Genomic DNA, 21,896 nt, shown 5'->3' with positions numbered 1-21,896 from the left:
GGATTTGGCCCACGTTGGCAGGTGACCTAACACGCCTCCTAGAATGTGAGCTCCTCCATCTCCAACTATCTAACAACTAAAACAAACACTGCAGTTTAATATAGAATATATATTGTACTTTATTTCCATATATGTGAATGCAAACTGCACTACTGGACGCCTAAACTGCACTACTTTTTCTGCTGTCAATCGTGTTGGGAGTCACTGCTTGGAGCCACGGACCCATTGTTTACACACATCAGCTGTTTGCACTCCGTGCTAACGCTACACCAGCCTATGCAGCGAGATCCAACATGGCTTGTGAACTGAGGAGGAAATGATGGGAATGTTTACGGTAAGCGGAAAGGAGAGAGTCTGGCTGTGTTTGTGTGCGAAGCTGCTGCTCTGCTCCTCCAGTAAAGCGCACACACTTTTCCGACACAAAATCACTGCACGTTGTTTGATTGCGTCATTGCGTCACACGCTACTATTTGGCCTTGCTTTTAAAGGGGACATATCATGCTAAATCCACTTTTTTAGCCCTTAAATGCATTTTGTTGTATATTTAGAGTGCTTAGAAGTACAGAAAAAATCAAATTAGTCTCTTCAGGTGCTCCGTAGATATCTTTATATTCTGTTTTGCTCATATTTTTCAATCTGTTTCGATTTTTCTATTCTCTATTACGTTTTTTGAACTATTACATCACAGTATTTGCAGCGGAACTGCCAAATTAGTACATCAACTCCAGGTCCAACACTTCGAGCAATCCGCCATTTTTATTTCTCGCTTTTATTTTGTAGTCCAAGCTCAAGGATGCCGAAGTTACGAGAGGATAAGTCAAAATGTTTGGTTGTTGGATGTAGTAACCCACACGCTTCATTACACCGTCTCCCAGCATCAGAACCTTTTTGAAGTGCCTGGTGAGTTTTATTTTTTACGGAAATGTACCCACATCTGTGGGTAAGGTCATTTTTGTGTGCGCGAAGCACTTCAAGGATGACTGCTTCAGCAACCTCCACCAGTATAAAGAAGGATTTGCCGAAAGACTTTGTCTGATTGAGGGTTCAGTTCCTTCTATCTTTGGAGACGACGAACAGAGCACTTCGGTAAGCTGTAAATAATGCTAAAAAGTGTGATGATAAGACGTCCCTGTCATTGTTTTGTTAGCATTAGCAGTTGCACCGTCTTCATATGTTAGCGCTGTGTGCTCGTTTTAGATCCTTGATGATATGGCCTATGTGATTTAATTTAAGTCTAAAGTTTTCATTTGTCATTTCATTTTGCCGTTTTTGTCTTTGAAAAGACTGTATTAAAATGCATTTCGTGACATTAGCTTGGCGCTAGCAATTGCTCGGTGCTTGTGTTAGCTCACTTGTTAGGGTTCTGCAGTTTCATCATCTTCATTTTTATCTCGCTCCGCCGGGTCAGACTCTGGCTCGAACATGTAAGGCTGGATGGACAAGTCTTCTGTTGTTGACATTTTGTAAATAACCTCTGAATAAAAAGTTTATGCGCCGCTACATAGCCGTATCTCTTCTATCAAACTACAAAAATGGCTGACCAAGGTGTAGTTGAACCGAGTGTCACCTGAAGAGGGGGCGGGGTATGGAGTGTCTCATTTGCATTTAAAGAGACAGCACCAAAACGAGTTGCTCTCAGAAGCACATCAGAAAAGGGGCCTGTGGAGCTATAATAATGAGGAATTCAGAACCAAGCATTGCAGTTCTGCTTTATATAGACCACAACTGTATGATTTATATGTAAAAAGGAAGGATTTAAACCATGATATGTCCCCTTTTACTCACTAAACTGAAGGCCGAATGTGGCTTTTTTTGCAATATTCAGCCAATCATATTTGGCCAACGAATGTTCGGTGGATCCCTAGTTTGAATCGAGAATCAGTTAAAACGAGAATCAATTTTGAATCGAATCGTGACGCTGAGAATTGGAATCGAATCGAATCGTAAGACACCCAAAGATTCACATCCCTAGCTTATACTGCTGCTTATTCTTCTAAATGATCTCACAGAGTTTCTTACTGTTTTTTCTGTTAAAACACATTGTTATATCAGAAATAATGTTTATAAATAAGTTATACGTTTTGCTGTGGGCGTGTCTCTAAAAATCAGGCATGGTGTAGAGACTTTGCTGCACAGTCCAGTTGGAGGACAGCACGGCGCACCATGAGCTACGAAAAGCCATTTGTGTTTAATAGCGTGCGGTGCAGTGTGTGTTTGGTTCAGCTTGTAGTGTCCAAGAAAAGATTTCCCTCTTAGCTGATGTTCCCAAATTCAAAATGATGTTCCTTCAAGGATTTTGTTAAGTTTCAGCTTTATGCACAACAGATGCAACAGGTTGTGCTTAAGAATTCCCAGTGCTGCCTGGCTGCAGACGTGAATGAGAGAAGACGATTAAAAATAGAGAAGGTTTTTGTTTGAGAGTCAACATTTCAAACACCACCATGCCCTGGGCCGGTACCGGTCCCTGGGCTGCGTGGCCGAGCCATGTCAAGTCAAACAGAACCAAGGCACTCACACCGACACCCCATGCTGCACTCAGTGCAACACAAATAGCTGCCCTTCCTAATAGCTCCACAGCGCACACCCCTTGCTACACAGCAAAGAGAATGCAGAGTTGTGTACCGAGTGCGGCCAACTCAGGTGCACAGTACACGCAGCCGATGCACACATGGTACCTGCCACCGTATTTGTTTTTATGAGATGGCTGAATGAGCTTTAACTATGTGTGACAATCTATGTTTATCTTACTTACGGCCCTGACTAATGAGGAGGTTTAATCCAGCTGAATGAGGTGGGGGCAATCCTGAGCGCAAAGATACCCCGCCTCTCTCCTCTGAGAACATTCTGACCACACCTTAAATAATTTTCACAACTCCTCCTCTAGGTGCGCCGTGCAGGCTGCACGGTGCACTCAAAATAAGGGCGTCTGTGTTGGAGTTTGTATATTTTCATTTCAGGGTGTCCCGTTCAGGTATTGATATTAGTCCGATATCAGCAGAAAGATTATATCGGCCTACATTTAAAATCTACGATACAAGCCATCCATTCCGTAATTTTTTTATTAGATACATTGAATGTATTTTTCAGGGTCTTTTGAATTATTTTGAATTCATTTTACTTAATTGTTGAATATTTTTATGCTTAAAATTAAAATGTATTGGTTAATAATACCATTTTTACCTCATACATACTATTGCTGACTTTGTTAGAGTAATAACCAGTTTGATCAAGTGTTTTCTAATATTCCACACTACAACATACAAAACAAAAGTTAGTATCATTTATGTTGATATTGCATTGATTGGATCAACCAATACTCAAAGCTGCAATATTGGTATCATATAAGAAATGAAAAAAGTTGTGTCGGGGCACCACTTTTCTCAGTAGAAGACCCTTTTTCATACAGTTCAATAACATACATGTCATGATAACTTGACCTCTAACATGACCCCTTGGAAGCAACATATACATTAAAAATGCAACAAGCACAAAAACACAACATGTTTTATTCAGACAATAAAATTTGGAAACAAAACGTAAATACTCAAGTGTGAGATGTAGCCTATTTCTCCTGAGTAAAACTGAATGTCCCTGTTAGCGTGTGCACGTAGCATGACCACATGTCTGATACCTTAGCCACTCCTTTTTTTAATCCACAAAGTGAAGCATGAGATTAAAACATACTGTATTTGCTTGTTGAAGTAGTAGTGAAACCCCTCGCTATGAAAAAAAAAAAATTAAGTTTGTCCAAAGCAAAAATGCTACGGCTGCCACAAGCAAGTAGAGACCATTCGTCATGTGATCTTCATGCAGGATAATGCTCGTCCACACACAGCCAGGATCACTCAAAACTGTCTGATCACTAACATCATCACAGTGTAACCCCCAATTTCCACTGGATGTGGCTTCGCTGCGTTACGTCACCGCCGCTCCACCAGAGCTGATAGGTTTCTACTTTAATCTATGTGCTAATTTCCAACGGGTCAGCTGCGGTGCGTGTCTGCTCCTTCCCAGATGCGGCAGTCCGGTGCCCTCCGCCAGATATACGCAGGACTTCTATTTCTGGCGGACACCGGAGCACGACGCATCAATCAGCACAGAGCAAATGAAGCTAAACAGGAAATTAAGCACGTACTCCGCAATAAAATTACTTAAATAAAGTTACTTTTCAAAATAAAACACTTCAGATTATATTCCAAGTAACTACATCACCAAAACGTCATAATGTGTAAAAACAAAATCACATTCACTATATTGTTTTCTGTCATACTGTAACTGCACTGTAAACTGCAGCAACTTTGATTTAGTTCATGTTTTACTGGTGCAGGTTTATCTCTTCTCTGTTGGCTGTTGCTAAAAAATGTGTCTATGACAAATCCAGAGTCCAACCTTGTACTCCTTTGTTAGGAACACTGACCTGTTTATCTTTTTATTGTTGTGCTTATAACACATACCTTTAACTACGTTCTCGCGCGATTATATAAATATTGTGAGAACTGCTCTGTTTTGTGATGTATCCAGTGGAAACCCCCAGTTAGACTGGCCTCCTTACTCTCCCCATATGAACCCCATCAAACAGTATTGGATTGTTTTGGATTGACAAGAACGTCAGTGGAATCACCCTCTCAACACACCAGGAGCTTCGAAACAGACTGTTGGCCCAGTGGGATCAGGCACTTCTGGCGGCAAACAGCAAACAGAATTGCTCACCACTGTCATAATCTGAGATGTCCATTCTTGAATTGTATCTATTATTTTCTTGATATGGTTAAATATAATCATAAACCTATGGAAATATTTCAATGTTGCATTTTGAATGCTTCTTAGTAGTTGTATGCCTGTGTCTGTGATGTTAGTGCTGTGATGGACTGTGACCTGTTCAAGGTTTATCTGGAAAGGGTCTTTACTCCCACAATAAAGGCTTTGATAGGACCCTTTGCTCTGTTACAATAACAGACCAAGCCAAGAAACCAATACTGGATAGACTGGCATCCAAATAGATGGGAAATATCTCATAAATGTATTACAAAGGTCACATCGTATATCCTTATTTTAAATAAAAATTCCCTTTGATCCAAAATTAAACTATTATGTGGTCGTCAGGACCTGAAGGTGTATGGCAGTGTTTTTGTTCACCAGTTTGAGCTACTGTAGGTAATTGAGATCCTTAGTACTTTTTTGTTGTACAGTTTTGGTAGTTTTACAACAAATCCAATGAAGCGCCCACAGCCATAATGGTCAAATGCTTTCAGTGCATGGTTGTGAGTTTAAACCCTGACCAGGGCTTTCATCTTTCATCATTAACCTGAGCCTTGTGGCCTGTCCGGGTTTGTTGGGGTGCAGTGGAGTGTTGGACCCACTAAGATAGAAGGAACATGTTGCCATGCTTGAGTGGAGTGAACCAGGAAGCCAGATAATGAAAAACAAAACAAAGTAAAAACAAGACTGACTATACAGTCTTCAGTGTCTGGCATCAAATGTAAAATCTAATGTGCAAGTTGCATTAGCTATGGTGGCTGCCAGGAACAGATAAAAGATGCTTTTTAAAATACATTAAGTAGTCATTATTGTTTTTAAATTCATTGAATTCTTTTTTTAATTGTTCTTTTGTACTAGAGGATAGAATTGTCTTTAAACCAGACCACTCATGCAAAACTCCCTCAGCTGGAAAATCCCTGAAGGTTTTCCTTCATGTCCTGCCCTTTGTTAAATCCCCTTGCAGTATTTTTAATGGATTTCAATGCAGGGCTGTCCTTTTTTTCTTAACTTGGCCATCTCATAACCCTCCATTTACTTTTTGAGCAAATCCTTGGTGAATTGCAGTGTGCTTAGGATTATTATCCTGTTGAAAGGTCACCTTCCAGATGGCCTTACGCAGTCTCCATGCACTGAGATGCGGAATTTGTTTTTGAATCAATAATTGCAAGCTGCTCAGTCCCACAGGCAGCGAGCAAACTCAAACTGGAGCGATTTCACCACCAGGCTTCACAGCGGGTTTTCATCTGACCAGTTGTCTGGTCTACAGAGAATCTGTGTGCAGTTTTAAACCGCACTGTGAGTTCAATATTTTCCCAACAATAAACATCACTTTAGACCAGCTGTAAGTACAGCTCACAGATTCTGAAAGCCAAAGCAAGGCACATTTATTAGTATAGCACCTTTCATCCACAGGGCAATTTAATGTGCTTTACATGAAAACATTTAACAGTTTAAAAGTCAAAAAGAACATGAAGACATTTAATCGGGTTTAAAATCAGTTGTAAAAACAATAAATCAACAATAAAATGATTTAAAAAAATCTCCCTCAGTCATATGTAGTAGAGAAAAAGAGTGCCTCAAACTTGGATTTAAAAATGTTTACATTAGATGCTGACTTCAGCTCTGCTGGCAAGTTGTTCCACTTATTTGCAGCATAACAACTAAAAGCAGCGTCACCATGTTTACAGTGATCTCTGGGCTCCACTATCTGACCTGTGTCCATAGATCTGAGAGACCTGCTGGGTTCATACCTGACTAACATCTCACTGATGTATTCTGGACCAAACCCATTCACACATTTATACACCAGCAGCAGAACTTTAAAGTCTATTCTGAGACTGACTGGGAGCCAGTGTAAAGACTTTAAAACTGGAGTAATGTGTTCTGACCTCTTTGTTCTGGTTAAGACCCGAGCTGCAGCGTTCTGAACCAGCTGTAGGTGTTTGATGCTCTTTTTGAAACACTAAGGGTGCTTTTGCACATATAGTCCCATGTGACCATGTGAACAGTATGAGGAAGAGAGACAAGTAAAATAAATGAATGATGTGGGAGTAACACGGAAGGGAGTGTGGAAATGTATGGTGTTTGTTTGTGTGCTGAAAAAGCGGCTCTAAAAATGGGTGGATGAATATTTGTGTGTGTGCTGCCTGATGGAACGTTCCTTTAAAAAAGTAATTAGTTATAGTTACTCACTACTTGTTCCAAAAAGCAACTGAGTTAGTAACTGAATTACTCTATAATAAAAGTAACTCATTACCAAGTAAAATAACTATTTGCATTACTGTTAAAAAAAAAAAAGTTGCTATATGTCAAAGAATTCTGATTTTTTTAGATGCGGGTGTCATTGTGAGGTGCTTCATTAAATTCGAGTTGCTTACATCGGATGTGGACAAAGTCTTCACTCCTGGATATAATGTACACTTCACGTGCACGTTCTTGCCTTTGACCACAATTAATTTAAAGTAGTGTTTGTATCGCCACCTTAAAAATGCCAACTCTTCATCGGAATGCTCAACACTCATCATCACTGCTGCTTCATCAAATATGTAGTGTGTGTGTGTGTGTGTGTGTGTGTGTGGTGCGTGTGCTGGCACATGAGTAAAAACACTGGCGCTGATTGGCTACCATGAAACATGACGCCGCCTTAGCCAATCATAATCACTCACCTTGTTTTTAACCCACCTCCTCACTACAGCTGAGTAAGAAGCCGGGGATTCTTTTCGGATCACAGTTTATTCAATGCATGTAACGCACCGCATTTAACCTTCAGTAACGATAACGGCGTAACGGCATAAAAAGTAATCAGTTAGATTACCTCGTTACTGAAAAACAAACGCCGTTACTTTAAACGCCGTTATTCCAAACACTGTTTGTGAGTGTGTGCGTGCCTGTTGCTGCAACGACAGTGTGTGTGATTGCTGTGTGCCACTGCTGAGCTGTCACTGCATGGAGTTTCTCCGTTCCTCGGACAAAGGTCTTCTCTGCCTTTTTTTTTGCTGGCTCCGCCATTATCTGATTTTGAGAAGAGTGAATTTGTAGACAACCGTGTGCAGCCACGGGGCTGGTCATAATCTAACATTAGTTTCTATTGAGCTGCCGTAAAGCAGTACATCTTACCACCGGGTCTGAGGCAGGGAAAGTTGCAAGTGCGGTTTTCTGGCCAGAGACAGGGGAGATGAAAAACCCAATCACCCCATAAACACTTGTATTACCCTCACAGGGACTATGAGAAGGATTTATTTAGGTGAAAAAGTTACTTAGTTCTGCTTTAAAGAAAGCATATAAAGTGCTGAACAGAAGGGGTCCAAGAACAGAGCCCTGAGATACCTCATAGGACACTGTTAATCTGTCACATTCAAAGTTTTCAATGGCCACAGTTACATGATGTTTTTTAATTCCGAATTATTTATTCCGAATTAAATCATTCGAAATTAAAATGTTCTGCTTCATGTTTACATGGAGATGATAATTCCCGAACGAGGTTTACATGGAAAACTGGTTTGTTTGGCTTTAGAAAATTCCGCTTTCGGTTGGTAAGGCTCTGATTGGACAGGGAGAGAACGTGATGTATCACGTCTATCAGGAGAAACACACAACAAACTATTTATTGTCGGCTATAACACAGAACACCACACATGAGAACTGTTTTCACTTTTATTTTGATTGTAGTTTTGAAGCAGCAGCTCGACAATAACACACGGTTTCAGTTTCAAATAGGAACTAATCACCGGTAAAAATCCCAGTAAAACTCTGGAAAACACTCACCAGGAATAAGTATTATCTCCCTGGTAAAGACAGTAGCTCTAACAACAGGTAAAATGATAAACTGGTGATATTACAGCCTATAAATGCAGTGCGGGGATGCATTTACTCCGCCTCCGGGTCCTAGTGCCAGCTGGCCGGTGAAGCCTGTTTTGTTTAGCGAGGTCTGTATGTGTTTAATAAGTCTGTGTGTGTCCGTGTGAAAGTCTGTGTGTGTCCGTGTGAAAGTCTGCATGTTTATGCCTCTGTCCATCCACTCTTTTCATTATATCCATGTGTTTTAAGGTTCTTATTAAATAGTCTAGGCTGGAGACCGGGCCGCCGCCATCTTGGATTATGTCGTCACCAGCGCATCATCCCCGCAAGTCGCGCATGCGCAAAACGATACAAATTAACTTAGAGCAGCTTTAACCAAGTTGAGTGTTTACAAGAAAGAGGAATTATCTAATTTGGAATTCAAAAATGGAATAAACCAGCCACTTCATTCGGAATTAACTTTAATTTGGAATTAAATTAGCATTAGGAATTATGTGTTTACAAGGTCAGGTTAAAGAGGAATCAACTTTGATTCCTCTTTAAAGAGGAATTAAAGCTCTGTATATACTCTGTATATTATAATACTAGCTGATCATTTGCAGTGTTGTTACAGGTATAGAGTTTTTAGACTGCTTTAAGTTTGTAGTCTCCAACACATCCTCACTACAGACAGCTTTGTATGAATGTACTGAGACAGTTTTGATTAAGTTTTAGTCTTTAATCAAAACATTTCGACTAAAACCAAGTTGCATTTTAGTGAAAATGTAGTCTTCAGGACTGTTTCAGTCTACTGTAAGTCAACTAAGTGACATTGATATTTTAGTCGACTACATATGTTACAGGTAGAGTGGACTAAAATATAAAGAGTTGACGCATTTTTTTTTAATGATTCAATAACCATTTTTTAACCTGATATGGGATTGTATTAATAATCATTGATGTGATCAATGACCACATGGACCACATAAACACATGAGTTCTGATTGGATTTTGTCCCATGTGCAGAAATTGTAGTTTAGTTTTTATCAGTTGAAAAAAGTATCAATATATTTTTGTTTTAGTTTTTGTTCACATGTATGTTCACATGTATTTTTTTAACCTATTCACCATCTAGTTATTGTCACTTCAATTCAACTATGTTGAATTAACTATATTTTTTTCTTGTTATTCCCATAACCTACCCCCAATTGTCAAAAACAAATGATTTTAAAATCATTATAATGATTCAACTGTAAAACTGAATGCAGTTTTTTTTTTAAATTCCTACTCATTAGTACCTGATTGGAAGCTAAACCTCCGATAATATCCAGTAGCCTTCAGCCTCTGCCTTTCTGAATGGAGTTTTTATCTTTCTCCTGTCTGTCAGTGAGATTATCATTATATTGAACCTCCTGAGACACATAACTTAGTTTTGCCTGCTTTTTTATTTTATCCTTCCTATTTGGGATAATAAAGGCCTAATACTGTAAGTATGATAATGTACCTTTTGTCTCTGTGCAGTGTTAGAGCCCCCATTCTAGGATGTTTGTCACAGGTCTGACATAAACAGGAACCCACACAGGAAATAAATACTGTTTATTCAAACAAAGTACCTGAAAAGTACCAACAGAAACATAATTAAGTTAAAGAAACAAAAAGGAACTAGAGTTTGGAGGCCCTGTCCAAACTGAACAAAAGTAGAGAGGGCACGAGGCCAACCGTTTACAGGGCCGCCACACCCAGTGTCCATCCCATAAACTACAAAAACAACAAAACACTAAGACAGAATAAACATTGCCAAGAAAAACAACTACCAGTACTCTCGACTTAAATAACAAATTTACAAACTGTCAAGTGGGGAGCAGGAGAACATCTTGTGTCTGCTGTTGATCGAAGTTGTTCCTTTTTTATTTTTGTCCCCTCAGCCCTTTTTTTTTTTAACCTGGAGACACTAGCCGTAACAGCACTAAATAAAAATATAGTCAGCGAATCACTGATTATTTTTACTTTAGGCTTCAGATGGTCCTGATTACTCCTAAAATAAGTTTTCTAAAAATTCAGGGTTCTCAAATGAGGACAACATGTCAGTCTTAATGGTTTGAAATATAAGGCAATGTTTATGTTTTTGGCCCCTAAAGAGGAAATATTGATGATATTCTTCAGTACGTTATTTAAAGCTGGTGTGAATGTGAGCAACCTGTGGTAGTAGACTTTGAAAACATGCTAACCTGTATCGTTTAATACAGTGGTTCTCAAACATTTTAGACTAAAGTTCCCCCTTTCTCTTATTTCTGAATCCAAGTACCCCCTTTGTGCGACTACAAAGTATTGCTCAGAATGTTGTGGAGAAAGAAAAACAGCTGAAGAGCATAATGATGGAATGAATGACTGTTGACACACATTTTAAAGAATCTTATTTTGGGAATAAGTGGAAGGAAACAGTATTTAGTGCCTCCTGAATAGATTAATTTCTATAAAAAATATTTTTCTCTTCAGATGTGGGACCAAGACTGTTCAGTTCATGTTCTCATCAAGATAATTTTCATCATCATTGGTATGATTGTCAGTTTTACATAAAAATAAACAATATAAAACCTCATATTTTGATTGCTTTCATTTGTTATTTTTACACTATCTCTCTCTCAAGTACCCCTGTAGTGCCATTGCGTACCCCTATTTGAAGAAACCCTGGTTTCATGTGTAGAGCCTGGTGTTCTTTAACAGAATTGATTTGAACAAACAAAAAAGCTAAAAACAGTAACAGTATATTTTAGAGGTGTCCCGATCCGATATCAGCCAGAAACCTAATATCGAATTTTATTGGACTACATCTAAAATCTCTGATATAAGCGCTCCGATAAGTTTTTGTTGTTTTTATCCCCGCCTTCAGTTGTTCCCACCATATACTGACAGTAAAAAATAACAGAAGTGAACATGAATTGCTGACTATTGTTCTCTGTTTGAGTAACATCATTTGATCAAGCCTTTTCTAACATTCCACACTACAAAGTAAGTAATAAAAGTATGTATGATTCGTGCTGATATCGTATTGGATCGATAGCGAAAAAGTTGTATCGGGACATCCCTAATGTATTTATTAATATCATAAACATTTTGAAATAAATGCAACTTAGTGTTAAAGTATGTTTGTTCACTTTGACTTCAATGTAAACCTAACTCAAATATAATATAAAACATATCAATTAGGGCTGGGCAAACAATTGATTTATCAAATTTGTAGATAAAAACAATTTTTATTTCGCAAATTCGAATTTAAAAAAATGTTTTTTTTTCCCACCACAGTTTTTTTGGACTTTTTCGCGTTCCGTCCTTTGTGGGTTACCGTATCGCGATGTGAGTCAGCCCTCTCTTTGTATACATGTCCGTTTACACTAACGCTGAGATACTATGGGAAGAGTTTATTATTTTTAATTGTAATTTTATATGTTATAAAATTTGTAGTTATCTGATTTCTTAATCAGAAAATTTAAGCTACTGTGAAGTTGCTGTTGCACTTTTGCTTAAACCTGGGTTAAAGCTTGATATTGTTGAATGACAGAGCCTCATTTACTTTTTATTTTGAGATTGTTTTATGCATTTTAACTCTTGAGGACAACATATCTGATGTTTGCGGTCATTTTTTAGTGCATTGGAAAAAAACAAAACAAATCAAAACTCAAATTTTTCTTTAAAAAATTAGATATTTTTTTGAGGCAAAATTGTCCAGCCCTAATACCAACATATGTCATTGAATATTGAAGTAATGTCGATAAATTTAGTTTTTATATTATAGTGACACTTGTCGGCCCATGAAATGATCCATGAAATCCTAATCTGTTGCGGCTGTTCTTCTCGGTGCTCCACGTCAGCTTCTATTTGTCCGTTTTGATGTTTCTTCCTGCCTGTCAATCTTCATTCATCATCTTCTGTGTTCTGTGCACTAACCTTCAGCCTCAGGAGCTGACGGACGTTCTGGAGATCAGCAACATGGTGTTCACCAGCCTCTTCAGTCTGGAGATGCTGCTGAAGCTGCTGGCTCTCGGTCTCTTCGGCTACATCAAGAACCCTTACAATGGCTTTGACAGCATCATCGTCATCATCAGGTAGAGCTCTGTGTTCTCGTTTAACCTTGTGTGTCCTTGAGAAATCAGTGATGCAGGATGTCCCTTTTCCTGTCCCCGTGAGGTTGGCTCTGGCAGCTGAGCCGAGCGCTTGCACTCTTGAGTTCAGAGCGAGAGTATTCACTACATTATGTAGTGCTGCAAGCTAAATAATGTATCTCACTTTGAGGGCCCTGCTTGTTTGCTGTGCCAGGTCACAGTGCTCCTGCCCTGTGTATTGGCTGCCGAATCCATAACAGTGGTTTGGCCACTTTGTCTTATTCAGTGGCCCAATGTCACATAAAAAGTAATTCAGCACCTCCTCTATGTGAACTCTTTGTAGGATTTACAGAGTTGTGTTGAAAAGCCCGAGAGAGCAAAGTTAAACATTCATTGATTCCTGAAGAAAGTTTTAGTGCAGCTGTTGTTTCCGTGTGTGTTTTAGTGTGTGGGAGATTGTGGGCGAGGCCGAGGGAGGCCTGTCGGTGCTGAGAACCTTTCGCCTGCTCAGGGTTCTGAAGCTGGTTCGGTTTCTTCCCGCATTGAGGAGGCAGCTGGTGGTGCTGATGAAGACTATGGACAACGTGGCTACCTTTAGCATGTTGTTGATGCTCTTCATATTCATATTCAGGTGAGTTCAATGGAATCAGAACAGTATCATAATAAATGAACTCTTGCATTGTTTTTCACGAATGCACATGCTTTGTTTCGTAGTTGTATTTCAGATTCACAAATGCACATGTTTCGCAACTATATATTTCATGCAAACCTGTAATATAAATTCTGAAATGCACATGCTCTACTTCACAAATATTATTTTAAGGCACACTTGTAATATAAATCCACAGATAATGCAAATTGCTGAATGTGCATTTACAAACAGCTTCTGTGCTGTGAAACCTTTGTGAGAGAAATGTGTGAGGTGAATTTTGAGACTGCCCTGATGTCGCGGGTCAACGAACGTCACCATTGGCTGATGAAACTGATTGACAGATTCATCAGGTGTGTTTGCTTTCAGCCAATCATATGGCTTCTTACATTTTCTCCACACTCTTGTTTGAACACTGCGTATCAGTAACTCTGCAATTGGTTTAAAAGTGTGAAGAAAATGGCTCAGTAATTGTAATTGGCTTTAGTAATTGAGAACATAATTATTATTGACCTACAGAAGAAAAATTATAATTTGAAGCCTGTCACCATAATCGTAATTGAGTTGTAATTGAACATTGTTAATTGGAGACGTAATTGAAATAAAAAAAAATGTAAATGACCCCAACCCTGTCTGTGATATTGAATGAGAATCTAATGAAAGTATGTTTCTTGTCATTTGTTTTGCAGCATCCTAGGAATGCATCTGTTTGGCTGTAAATTTGGTCTAAGACAAGACAGCGGAGACACTTTACCAGATCGGAAAAACTTTGATTCCTTGCTCTGGGCGACCGTCACTGTCTTCCAGGTTGTACAAACACTTTGTCCCACAGAAACACTGAAAAGTGCACTAATGCATCAACCTGATTGGATTCACAGAATTTCCCTAACTGATGAATTAGCAATAAATTTAATTTTCAGACTGATTTTCTGTCAGCACCTGGTACTCTCTCCAGTAGCAAGCACGACAATCGCGCCTCTGATGTTATTTGTCCCAGTTTAAAAGAGCTCACGATTAATTCTTCAGCAAAATTCAAAAAGTCTCCCAGCGGGCGTGTGAGGTAGGCTTCATTAGAAGACACGGAGGAAGCGTAATGAAATACACTCTCCACAGGAGCTTGTGTAACACGGTATGGGTTTCATATCAGTTCAGCTGACAATGGAACAGTTCACTGGTTATAACTCTGGATGACATGCCATCCACAAACAGCACGTCTGCTCAGAGCAACGGAGAAGTAATCATTTTAATGGTACACATAAACAAACTGGTTTTCAAACAAACAGAAATGGAAGAATAGAATACAATAAAATAAAGTTGATTGTCATATGCACACGCCAAAAAAGAACAGGTACCACAGAATTCTTGTGCATGTCCCAGAGTCAGAAAACTTTTTTTTTAACAAATACAAACAACAACAAATCAGCCAAGACAGTATAAGTAAAGTTTAATTTACATATTGCACATAGGAGAGCGTGAGGTAAAATTGTCCTGCATGGTGGATTCATTTCTCAATGGAACAGTGCTGTGGTATCTGCCGTCTTTAATGTCCTGTGCCACGAGCCTGACAGCAGCTGGGAAAAAGCTGTTGTGGAAGCGGGCTCTGTGAGCGCTGATGCTCACAGGCCTGCGGTGTCTCAGGTTGTTACCTGACTCCACCCACTGGAGCAGAGCATGGGCTGGACGATGCTTGTCCTTAAAAATGCTCTGTGCTTTTCTCCTGCTGCGCTGTGTGAAAATTGTGTCGATGGAGGGGAGATCAGAGCCAATGACCCACTCTGCAGTTTTGACTTGCAGCTTCTTCTTCTCAGCCAGCGTGGTGTTCTTCTACCACACTGTGATACCGCTGGTGAAGATACTCTCAACGAGACCTCTGTAGGCCTCGATCAGGGGTTGACGTTTAAGCCCCACCTTTTTCAGCAGCCTAATAAAGCACAGCCTCTGCTGGGCTCTTTTCACAGTAGCACCAGTGTTTTTTTTGCCCAGCACCGATACATGAAGGCCAAGGAACTTGTGGCTGTCAGTCTGCCCCACCTCAATCCTACCAATAGTTAGTGACTGCGGGGGGGGGCTCTCTTCCTGTATTCCACAATGAGTTCTTTTGTTTTTTGCACGTTAAGAACAAGGTCATTGTCCTCTCCGTAGACAGTTGTCCTGTGGACCAGGTCCCTGTATGCAGACTCATCCCCATCTCTGATGAAGCCAAGGATGGTTATGTCGTCTGTATACTTAATAATTCAATTCAATTCAACTTTATTTGTATAGTGCAAAATACAACAAAATAATCTCAAAGCTCTGAGCAAAATGTAAAGTCCATAGTAAGAAAGAAAGAACCCAACAAGATCCACATGAACAAGCATTTAGCGACAGTGGGAAGAAAAAACTCCCTCTTTTTTAGAGTAAGAAATCTCCAGCTGAACCAGGTTCAGAGGTGGCAGCCATCCGCTTCAACTGTTTTGGGTTAGTGGACAGAAGGGCAAACAGGAAAGGATACAAGGACAGTCCATCCGAGTGTCCCAGACTAGTTGAGTGGTGTTGGGTGTTGTTGTCGTGTGGACAGACACAGTCCAATGTGTAGAGGGAGAAGAGTTTTGGGCTGAGGCGTGCAAGGTTCCCGTTCTAACTGTGAGCTCTGCAGAGACCTTCTTTCCTATCTTTACCACCTGTGGTCTGTCCGTGAGGAAGTCCAGGATCCAGTTACGGGGTGGGTGTTGGAAGTCCCAGGTGAGCCAGTCTAGCAGTTAGCTTCAGCTGCCTGATCGTGTTGAAGGCAGAGCTGTAGTCCAGGAACAAAAGGCGATCGTAGGTGTTAGTGTTGTCCAGGTGTTGGAGGGTGGAGTGAAGTGCCAGCGCCACAGCATTGTCTACTGACCTGTTTGAAAGATAGCAAACTGATAGGGGTCCACAGTAGCAGGAGCCATGGAGTTGATGTGATTTAAAACCAGTTTTTCCAGACATTTCATGGCGGCTGATGTTAGTGCCACTGGTCTCAGGTCGTTCATTGTTGTCGTCTATGGTTTCTTGGGGACTGGCACTATCACAAAGGACTTAAAGGTGCGAGGGACAGTTTCCTGTGAGATGGATGTGTTGAAGATGTCTGTGTACACCTCCGCAAGCTGCTCTGCGCAGATCTTCAGGACTCTTGGTGCCATGCGGTCAGGTCCCACCAGCCTTGCGTGGGTTCTTCTGCCTCAAGAGCTCTGAGGACTTGTGTGGGTGTCACCTGCAGTGCAGTCTCTCCTGGGTCAGTAGGGGCTTTGAGGGGAATGTCTCTATTGTGCTTGTCAAATCTAGTATGAAATTGGTTGAGGTTATCTGGTAGAACTGTATCTTGGACCACAGCTTTAATAGCGTCAGACCTATAGCTGGTCAAAGACCTGAATCCCTTCCACATATCTCATGTTATTGTCCCTGTAACATCAATCTATTGATGTATATATCAAAAGCTCCTCCAAAACATATAGAAGTGAAAAGTCCCATTTAGACCTAAGATTTAAAAGAAGATAAATAATATTTTTGTCAATGCTTATTTCAAAACTCGCAAACCCATGCTGCCACTTTAGAAACATTATCAATACTTTTATGCAGCGTGGTGATTGAATGAGGGATTCCAACCATCAACCTCAACCTGCTCCCTTCCTTAGCTTTTGCTGCCCAAGAGAAAAGATAACATGTCATGATTTTCTGACATTAGCAGGAACTTTGGATGTGTCTCATCCTATTGTACAGTGTGATGGAAACAATGATCAAACATATGATTACAGTATTGTGGTTTTATCATAATGACCTCAATGGATTTGGGTGTAATTTGTCTTTGGGTCATTGCTCAATGTGTTGAAAGCATTACAATTTTTTCATAATTAAACGTGACGTACTACTTCAAATCTGGTTTTTAGAACATCTAATTTGACCAGCAAGAACAAAAAGTGAAAGTGAAAAAGAATCATTGTGTAAATTGCCAAGTAATTGTCTTGAAGATATCTTCGTCCCTCCAAAAACACAATTTCAATAAACGTTCACAATATTTAAAGGGGACTGTACAAATTGTGAAAAGAAAGAATCAAATTTTCTAAAATTCTGCAATTTCTAACAAAGAATCCCACACACTTCCTTTAAATTGCACAAAGAATTGTCTCAAAATTCAGGATTTTTACAGTGAAGATGCTGCAGAGACTGATATATGTCAGTGCATTACAGTATTATATACTGTATGTGGGTTTCTTTTAGCACACGTGTCAAACTCATGGCCTGGGGGCCAAATCCAGCCCTTTGGAGCATCAAATTTTGCCTGCAGGAAAAAGTACAAATGACAGAGAAAACATGAATCATTGTGTAAATGAAACACAACTATATCTGCAGGAGCTCACAGTTTTCCCGGTGCTTATATTGCATGATTGTAGTAATTTTTAAGTTAAACAGGTACACTGTTAAACAGTTGAAAAAACTCAAAATTCTTACAAAATCCTTAGAATTTCTTCAAATTATGACACAATATTTCCCTTAATTGAATAGAAATTCGTCACAAAATCTAGGAAATTGAAAATAAAGATCCTTTTGGGACTGATATCTGTCACTTATTGCTTAGATATTGTTTTGCCTTATAAAACCTATGGCCCACTTGAGCCCGTGAACTAAAGTGACTTTGACACCCCTGTCTTAGCATGTCAAACATGACGTTTGGTTGATGATGTGTATTGCAGTGTAGCCTGTGATAAACCCATTGTCTAAAATGTGTTTGTCGTTCTTATCTCCACTTGTCTATGATGCAGATCCTTACCCAGGAGGACTGGAATGCAGTACTCTACAATGGGATGGCTTCCACCACACCAATAGCTGCCCTCTACTTTGTTGCCCTCATGACCTTTGGCAACTACGTTCTCTTCAACCTGCTGGTCGCTATTTTGGTGGAGGGCTTTCAAGCTGAGGTGAGGACAAAACTAGAAGTTTGGAGGGTGAAAAAGAGCGAGGGTTAATCCAACACTGTAGCGCTGATGATGCTAAAGCTGCTTATTGGAGAGAAGTCGTCCCTATCCTGCCTGTGTGGTTTCCACTTCCTCTTCTTTTTCTTTCTGTTTCCTTCACTCGCTCCTCTGTTTTTTAGTCTTCCTCTGCTGTTCATTCGCGATCCCCTTTTCATCTGTTTCTTGCTGACACATACAAACACACATGCACAATGCTCTCCTGGGTAGGGATATGTTTGATATCGCCTGCCATTCACAGCTGGTAAGCTTTAGCTGTTTAGTTTTCATCTTTTATCTCTGCCATCAGAGAGCACTTGTCCTTTCTCTCTCTCTCTCTCTCTCTCTCTCTCTCTCTCTCTCTCTCTCTCTCTCACGCACACACGCACATTCACACACAAAGCCGTCTGCTTCCATCTTTCTGGAATGGATTTTAATTAAATTCAGTAAAGCTTTATTGGCATGACTACAGGAGATCGCTGCCAAAGCCATGCACATAACTCAACTACAGAACACTGGAGATTCCCTCCGCCCGTCTGCAACACTCCTTCTCTCTCGCTCCCCCATACCACCTCCTTTTACAGACAGTAAGACAAAGAATGGGACAAGGAATGTGATGATAACACTGATGCTACAGCTTGGTGTGTTTGCTTTCAGGGCGATGCCAACAGATCTGAGGCCGATGATGAAAAACAATCACTGTGTTTCGAGGATGAGGAGAAGTTGAGAGAGCTGTATGCTGCAGGTACAACATCACAGAATCAGCTGGGCAGGAAAAGGCAGTCAGGGTCATTTCACCCACGCACTCGCAACAAATGGTCTGTTTGCAGTTGGTCAAATATAGAAAATACTTTTATGCATTGCATTTAATACATTGAGATTTATTTTTTTTTTTTTTTGCATTTTACTCTCACAGAGATCACAAATATTTTTCTGTGTATCCCAAAAATTGTTTCATGTAAAAAACACCTCTAATTGTTTGCGCAGAGGCCCTAAAACATGTATTAATTCTCTAAAAGCTTGGAGGCTCACATGGGTGTTTGAGCCCATTTTTGCTTTCATGTCTGTTTTGCTTTGATTTGTCCTTTTCATGGTTGTACGTCGTCACAGGACTTTTGAGACAGTGGGACAGAATCAATTCCCAACCTTTGAGCTTCTTTGCAGATTTAGTTTTCAGTTTTAAAGAACAAGAAATGGTTTTGTTTCACAATCATGAATAAAAGCTAAGGTAAAAATGGAGACGTGGATATTTTGTTGTTTTAGTGTTCTCACCGCCGGAGGTGAAAGTAATGTATTACAAGTACTTACGATACTGTAAATTGAATTCTTTGGTGTTATTTTATTTTTTTTTTTTTTAAATAATTCTACATTTTGACAAACTGTATATTTCATGCAGATGCAAGATTTAGTCTTTTCCTTTTTAAGTTTATACATGAGATGTTTACTGTATGCAAGGGAACCGTGACAAGATTTATTACCAAAAATAAATGTGGGCGGTGAAAGTAACTAGTAACTTTTATCTGGAATACTGCTTATTTGAGCTACTTTTTACTTATACTTAAGTATTTTATTTATGACCTACTTGTACTTGTACTTGAGTATAATTTCAATCAAGTAAAAGTACTTTTACTTGAGTAGAATATATTTGTGTTTTTTACACCTCTGCTGACCACTGCTGGAATAATGAGTATTTTTGTAAACATGTTTGATCTCTGCTAAAGGGCATCTTGATGCAGACAGTCAAAAAAATATATTAAGGATGTGTCCTTAATTTGTCTGATCTCTATTTGAGTAGGGATTTGTATTCATGTAATTTTAACCAAATTTATTTTTCTGTATTACTTAAACAACAAACCAATACAATTTGTTTAAGTTTAAATGTAATCGCTTTTAGTAAACTTATAAGAAAAGTGTTTTTGTCTTTGGTCACGCAGAGGGATTAAAATGATCCTGGCTTGTGTTTTTGACGCAGTTGTAGCCTGTTCAGTCGTTGCTCAGGCAACCATGGGTTGCTTCCTGTGAGTGTCTCATTGTCACACAGTGACTCGTTTACTGTTAGAAGTAGATTACAATTGTTGACATAGAATCCCAGCTGAGTGCGGAGTGCTCGTGTTGTATTGTGCAAAACAAGGAACATGAATGAAGCATGGTCTGTATGGCATGTGGCCATAGATGATATCATCAGTAACATTAAGGTAATTGAAATGTTGCTTTAAATGATTGTTTTTGAGTGAGACGTGAGTAGCACAGCTTCAGATATTCAGATAAAATAAAAAAGTGAGAACATTATCATTTTGTAAAAGGTTTGTACTTTGATTATCTTCTCAGAGCTCAAGATCCAAGCCATGATGCTGAGTCCTAATGGTCTGCTGAACCCAAAGGCTTCCATGCCTCCTCCTTCACATTTGCCAGTCATCACGCACACCGCAGCCACGCCCACCATAAACTCCTATCAGTCTCGGCGTGCGAGTGCGGCCTCCTCTGACATTAACAGCCTGGAGCTGAGAGCACCGGTGAGCCTTTCACTCCTAACGACACACTCCTGCTACAAAACATGTCACTGATAAGGAGGGTTACGCCAAAGCGGTCGAAGACAAAAACAATGTGATGACAGGAAAATAAGATTAGGCGAGACTGTGCCTCAAGAATGGTTGAAAAAGACAATATCCAGATCAGAGGAAAGGTTAAATTAAGTCAAATCCTTCCAACGTCAGCATAGAGTTGTTTGATCAACCTGAGACATTTATGTGACTTCAAATCAAAGGGTCATAAAGTTTTATTATTTTACACACATTTTATGCATTCAATCCAATCTTGACCTGGTGAAGTACAAAAAAAGCTATTATCCATCTATAAAGTAAAAAAGGTCTGCGTGCGTGCGTGTGTGTGTGTGTGGAGCGAATATCTCCTCGACACGGAATGAGTTCGACCTGAAACTTTGTCAAGGGCTTCCAAATACCACAAGTGTGTGTATCCGTTATTTTGGAGTAATTTGGTGTTTCAAAACGTTCATTTTAATTTTAAGATTACGGTTCCCTCTTGGTAGTTAGAGATGAATTGAGCACGCTACTTCCGGTTCCGGGTCATATGACGTCACTGTGTCGCAGTTTGTTTGGGTTTAAAAAAGAAGGTCAATATGAAAAATGTTTTCATACTGCTAAAAGTTATTTAAGTTAATGATTCAAGGTTATTTAATTTTTCATGGTTATTTAAAATTATTCCCGTGATCCCAAACTTCCTTTAAATTGCGGGTCACGGACTCCACTTCCTCCGAGGCGGTGGCTGTGCTGAAACACACACACACACGCACACACACACGCACACACGCACGCACACACGCACACACACACACACGCACACACACACACACACACACAATAAATATATACTAAATGAGTAAAATACAACAAAAAACTAAACATTTATACAGGAAGTACACAAAACAACAATAGAAATGCACAAAAATATACATAAAGGCTCGAAAAACAAACAAAATGACTCAAAAAAACATATATTACAGAAAAATTCACCAAACAACAACAAAAATATGAAAATGACTCAAAATACACAAAACTGAATATATTTATACACAAAATGACAACAGAAATGCACAAAACTACACCAAAAAAGATACAAAAATACACTAAATAACTCCAG

General features: G+C 39.5%; 1 protein-coding gene across 1 annotated transcript in view; it reads left to right on the top strand.

Annotated features, from left to right (window-relative positions):
• The window catches only part of LOC114479831 (voltage-dependent T-type calcium channel subunit alpha-1H-like), a 77,133-nt gene that overhangs the window by 7,281 nt on the left and 47,956 nt on the right, over positions 1–21,896 (top strand). Inside the window, 6 exon segments of the mRNA XM_028473767.1 lie at positions 12,487–12,638; positions 13,081–13,266; positions 13,974–14,091; positions 18,051–18,206; positions 18,897–18,984; positions 20,568–20,752. Coding sequence (XP_028329568.1) covers positions 12,487–12,638; positions 13,081–13,266; positions 13,974–14,091; positions 18,051–18,206; positions 18,897–18,984; positions 20,568–20,752 — 885 coding nt within the window.

This window comes from Gouania willdenowi, chromosome 1 (assembly GCF_900634775.1).
Source record: "Gouania willdenowi chromosome 1, fGouWil2.1, whole genome shotgun sequence".
Lineage (NCBI taxonomy): Eukaryota > Metazoa > Chordata > Actinopteri > Blenniiformes > Gobiesocidae > Gouania > Gouania willdenowi.
Note: the sequence above shows the minus strand (reverse complement) of the source record. Positions and strands in the feature narration are given on the sequence as shown.